This window comes from Chanodichthys erythropterus, chromosome 2, assembly GCF_024489055.1.
Source record: "Chanodichthys erythropterus isolate Z2021 chromosome 2, ASM2448905v1, whole genome shotgun sequence".
In the NCBI taxonomy this organism is placed as follows: domain Eukaryota; kingdom Metazoa; phylum Chordata; class Actinopteri; order Cypriniformes; family Xenocyprididae; genus Chanodichthys; species Chanodichthys erythropterus.
This window is the reverse complement of record NC_090222.1, coordinates 21,873,737-21,879,736: the sequence shown is the minus strand read 5'-3', so window position 1 is coordinate 21,879,736 and position 6,000 is coordinate 21,873,737. Positions and strand designations below refer to the sequence as shown.

General features: G+C 35.8%; 1 protein-coding gene across 1 annotated transcript in view; it reads left to right on the top strand.

Annotated features, from left to right (window-relative positions):
- Positions 1-4,190: 4,190 nt before the first annotated feature.
- The window catches only part of zgc:113232 (uncharacterized protein LOC541546 homolog), a 29,848-nt gene continuing 28,038 nt past the window's right edge, over positions 4,191-6,000 (top strand). Inside the window, exon 1 of the mRNA XM_067393903.1 lies at positions 4,191-4,211. Coding sequence (XP_067250004.1) covers positions 4,191-4,211 — 21 coding nt within the window. The remainder of the gene's footprint in view (positions 4,212-6,000) is intronic.

Below are 6,000 nucleotides of genomic sequence, written 5' to 3'. Positions count from 1 at the left end.
ACACCTGACTTTCATGACTGACTGACGAAATAACAAAGTGTAGGCTACCTTTAGGTAACGTTACTGTCTGATCATCAGATTTCAGCGAGAGCACGATAACACTCATGAAAAGAATGTGCTTGTTTTGGGTCAATTCAAATGAAACATCCAGTTGACGTTCCCAGGTATTGATATACAATCATAAACTTATTTGATCTTAATGAGAAAAAAAAAAAAACTATGTGAGGGCGGATTCGAACCGCTGATAATTAAAGCACGGGTGAATTTCTGCCTCTATTAACGAAAACTCTACCACGAGACCAATGGGCAGCACAAACACATTATATCTGTATGTTGGATTTGTCTATAATAGTAGTACGATATTTATATTGTAATGTAGCTGTAAGAATGAAACTATAACAACTTAAAAAAAAAAACGGGGTGGGGGGGGGGGGGGTGGCTTCCTGGGCACCCACCGGCAGAAATATAAATCGGCGCCTATGGTTCTAGGGAACTCAAAAGAACAGCATTTATTGGAAATAGAAATCGTTAGTAACACCGTAAATAGCTTTACTTTTAATCAAATTAATGCATCCTTGCTGAATAAAAGTTTTCAGTTCATTCTCTGAACCTTATTACGGAAGCCCTGAACCGCATGGTGGGGAGGGAAAAAAGAAAATAACTTATCTCGTTATTTCGAGATATTCCGAATCTCTGAAAATGTGAAACATTTTAAAATAAGAGAGATCATACAAAATGCATGATATTTTTATTTAGTACTGTCCAGATTAAGATATTTTACATAAAAGATGTTTACTTATAATTCACAAGACAAAAAAAATAGCTGAATTTATTAGAATGACCTCATTCAAAAGTTTGTGAACCATTGATTCTTAATACTGCATGTGGTTACCTGGATGATCCACGACTGTTTTGTTTGTTTGTTTTGTGATGGTTCTTCATGAGTCTCTCGTTTGTTCTGAGCAGTTAATCTGAGCTCTGTTCTTCAGAAAAATCCTCCAAATTCTTAGATTTTCCAAAAAGTTTTTGACTCAAACACAACTATTAAAAAAAGGTTCAAACATTCACTGATGCTCCAGAAGGAAATACAATGCATTAAGAGCATGCCAGGCATGCACTCATTCCAGGGTAACCTTTATTGAGGTTAAATTTATGTAGCCCATAAATGCTAGCCTGACTACGTCAGACTTCCTACTTCCGCTCAATTTCATTTCGCTTCTGTACCATAGACTGTAAAGTTCTGTACTCAGTCTGATACAGCGTCAGAGCTTTCTGTTTGCCACCGGTCTGGAAACAGCCGGGCCAATCAACGAACAGAGGGCGGGCTGAGAGCCGTGACGTAGATGCTAAGCGCCGAGTTTTACATTGTAGGTTAAAGAAATCGAAAACCGAAACGACCGCGGAAATGGGAAACGAGACACGGGATGCAATTCGCTCTGTTATGGAGAACATTCAACTCTTTTCCAAACTGAAGCCAGAACAAGAAGAGTGTTTGATAAACATTTGTTTTATCAAGTGTTTACAACAGGTTTACAGTGGAAGTTCAATCATAGATTTGAGTTCGATGCATGATGTCTGTGCTTTGATGCGGCTGTACAGGCGCATAATATACGTCATAACTAAACGTATCTGATTGGCTTACGGGTAACCAATGATTTTAAACTTCAGACAAGCGCCCCCTAGCGAGAGAGAAAACACTAGTCTGGTATTACCAGGCTACATAAATGCTACATATTGTAATATATACCCCATAAATACCCTATAGGCATTTATTCTATGTAGTTTTCATAACACTGGATATTCTACTAATTCATACTTTTCTACTAATCCATACTTCTAATAAGTGGCCTAATAATTAACTTATTTAGCAATTACATAGCTATATAGTTTTGTGCTAATTGCCAGTATTGCTCTTTCAGCCAGCTTCATAGTTTATCAGTTAACTTTTCACAAGCCTATAATGGACTGTCTATTTACAATAAGTGCAAATAGCGTCCCTTGTTGACAAACGCTATTTACACTAGTTCCAATGTCTGGTTGGGCCATTCAAGTTTAGAAAGGGATGGCGGAAATTCACTGTCTTCAGTGTCACAACAGTAGTGCCTATTAGTGACGTACAACATTACTGATGTACAGGAGAGTTCTTGGAACATTAGAATATCGTCAGGGGAACATTAGAATATCGTTAGGGGAACATTAGTATAATGTTAGAATAACGTTAGGGGAAAGTTAGAATAACGTTAGGGGGACATTAGAATAACATTAAGGGAAAAACACATGCCACTTGATTGACATGCCTCATTTGAATTTGATTTATCATTTGCAGTGTCAGTTGGTGTCGGTTTGAGCATTTGATTTAGGCTATCATTTTGATTTCCCATTTTCGATGTTGGTTTGAGCATTTGATATATAATTTGATTTATGATTTGAGCATTTAATTATAGATTTAATTATGACAGGTTTATACTAGGTTGATAATGAGAATTAAAAATCAAATACAAAGTAGTTTTAATTTGATTTTTGGTACAGTTCATGCTTCCCCGAATGAGGAAATGAAATTGCATTTGAGCATATGATATATCATTTGAGCAGCTGTTTTGAAACTTTGAGTTATTAGGCTATTTTATCATTTTAAGCATTTTAATTTTTATTTTAATTTTGTTAGGAAAAAAACTTCTATAGTTACTTTTAAAAGTAATGCATTAAAGTAATGTGTGGTGTTACTTTTTCTCATCTTGGCTAGGCTGTTTGTTTGTTTGTTTGTTTGTTTGTTTGTTTGTTTTTATTAAAACAAAAATGTTCTGTTTATGTCCAATGTAAAGGGCCTTTCACACCAAAAGTGAAATGAATAAGCCTCAGGCTGAAAGAAATGCAAACTTACGCCTGTACAGTAGAGGACGCAGTTCAAACAAACAAGCCTTTCAGCTGCTGCCATTCTGGAATACAGAAGAATACAACGCAGGAGAAGAATAAATGCCTCTGCACTCGTAATTTCTCTCAACATTGGGACAGGAGAGCTGTCAGTCAGTAAATGGGAAAACAAAGTAACTTGTGTTACTTATTCGAAAAAGTAACTCTGATGTTGTAAATTTAAAAGTAATGTGATACATGTTGTTACTTGAAAAAAGTAACCTGATTACATAACTCACGTTACTTGTAATGCATTACCTCAACACTGTTGAACGGTACACTGTAAAACATTTTAGCTGGTTAAACTTAGAAATGTAAGTTCACCTGCTGCCTTAAAAATGTGAGTTAACTCAACTTGAAGATAAGCTTTGTTTCAACTCAAAAATAGTCAAGACAATGCATTATTTTAAGTTAAAATTTAAAATTAAAGTTATGCATTGTCTTGACTATTTGTGAGTTGAAACAAAGCTTATCTTCAAGTTGAGTTAACTTATGTTTAGTTGAGTTAACTCAGATTTTTTAAGGCAGCAGGTGAACTTTCATTTCTAAGTTTAACCAGCTGAAAATGTTTTACAACAGCCTGTATAATCATATGCTAGTCTAAGGTAAGTGATGTAGCTGTATAATTAGGGAGAGCTCTACATTTTGACTAAGTTGGTTCACATGATCCTCCCATGTGTTTTAACCTGATTTTTATTCAGCTGTTCATTGAATATTTCCAGCTCCACTTTCTGTTGTTAAGAGAGAATAGCCACCCGATATGGATTTTGAGAAATCTGTTACATCAATGGCACATTTTTCCTAGAAGGTCAAAAGGCCATTGAAAGTCACAGTCACAGCTTGCAATTCAGGTTTACTGATTATAGTGAACCATGTACAACAAAAATTGAATGTAATAAATTGTAATTAATGTCATAGATTAAAGAACAGTGATGTCTCTCTGATAGGAATATTATTTTACAGTGCCTTTATTCCTCACTACTCTCTGTGTAGTGGAGGAGTGTGTTTGTTTGGGGAAGGCTCAGGTATTTCTCACCCAGATGAGGAGAATTGGGAGCCTGGGAGATTCTGGTGAGGGACCAGGAGGTCTGTTGGTCTGTCTCAGCACTGGGGGGACCAGCATCGCACGCAAGGAGGCAGAATGCTTTGAGGACCACTGCAGCTCCTCATTGAAAAAGTGCTCTCTGCATTCTCTAAAAACCCCTTGACTGAGCTAATCCGAGAGATCAGAGCTCTGTGTCTGTAAAGCACCTGGAAACCTGAGCAGGAGGCTGCTGGCCATGGGAGCCTCCAGGGTGAAGGTAAGATGCGGATGGGTAAGGGGAATTCAGAGGAGAATCATACTCATTTGAGATATGCAAAGCAGGAATCAAATAAGCTTTATTTATGCTTATTCACATGTTCAGATCATATGCTTTGGCGATATACAGTAGTTTTGTTGTAGGGTTCATATTGGTTGGTTTCAAGGACAGTCTTATTATTGAAAACAAAAAAATTGTGGGTCACTGAGGAGAATTCATTTTCACAATGCTTTCATCTATTTGGACTGTAACGTTTTTTCATTATAATCTATCTTTCAGACATAGTGTGCTTATTTTTTAGCTAAGACAGTTAAATGGTACCACATGCATAGAGATATCACAGGCTACAGAAAGAGTTTAACGTGCTTTTACAGGTCTTTACGAAATGTAGTTTGTTTTGTGGTCCTTAATGTGTGCCGTCAACAACCTATTATTTTGGTTACTTGGCCTATCAGACCAGTATAAATCATGTTACATGAATGCTCTGATTTTAGTACAATTATTCAGTAATTATTTACTACAATTATTTGGTAGTAGTTAAAGGCCAATTTCAGATTTTAAGCTGATTTAAATGTGTATGTATCACCCTTACAGCACCTCACTGTCCCAGAGGGCCTGTGGGTTGGTGAGGAATCCAATGCTTCGGCCCTATGAACCATTAGCTCTGCTCCATTACTCTTTTAGGTTGTGGAGAATTAGAAGAAATTAAACCGATATGCAAACTGTACAAGGCATGGCTTTCTTAGTGTTTCTTTGGTCTTTGCCTTCCTTCTATAGGTTTCAGGTGTTGAAAAATGTTTCTGGTACTTACGTTGACTGTTAACATGGATATATTTTTCAATGTCAATGCATCTTTTTAAAACTAATGAGCCTTTTTCTTCTTCTCCTTCTTTGCAATTCACTTAAATAGATCTGAAGTGTAACATACATTCTCAAAAGAATATCACATTTAGTCCCTGGGTTAAAGTGAGTTCATATGAACTGAGATTACACTACCATTCAAAAGAAATCATTCTTATAAGCTGATTTGGTGTTCAAGAAACATTTTTATTTTTTATTTTTATCAGTGTTATCACAGTTGTGCTGCTAGTAGAAGGTTGAAAAGAACAGAATTTTATAAGGAATATTATAAATATATTTATTGTCAATTTTGGTAAATTTATTTGTGTCCTTGCCAAATTAAAAAAAAAAAAAAATAATCAACATATTGATACCAAACAAGAGGGTTATGTATAATAATTATGCTAGAAACATTCCAATTTTTGCCTGTAACTTAATCCCGTTGGTTATCTGCCATTTAACAAGTGACCTGAAAAAAATTAATTTGAATCTTTACATAAGCATTTTGTGTTTGTTGGAAAGGTCAAAGGTCACATGCTGTGTACTGTATGCCCGGAGACGAGCATGCAGTACTGCTGTCTCACAGAGAGAGAAAGAGAGAGATTTTACAGACTATTAAGGGTGAAAAGAAAATGGGCCTTTCAACAGTCCAGTCTGGAATGTGAGAGCAGCATGAGAACTGTGATGCAATGCAGCATTCAGAGGACCTGATTGAAATCACCCATAGACCCATAGATTTTATATTTACATACTGTATGTTCTTGGCTGAATATTTTACTCTATAAATTGCTATTACTTGAGCATACAACTGACAAACAAACAATAAATAAATAAAAACTGATACTGACAGGTCTAACATGTGATAAAAATCTAGATATCATTTTTATATCTGTACTTCTCTGGTGATTTTTTAGGGAGTTTTGAACACATACTCTATTTAACAATGACC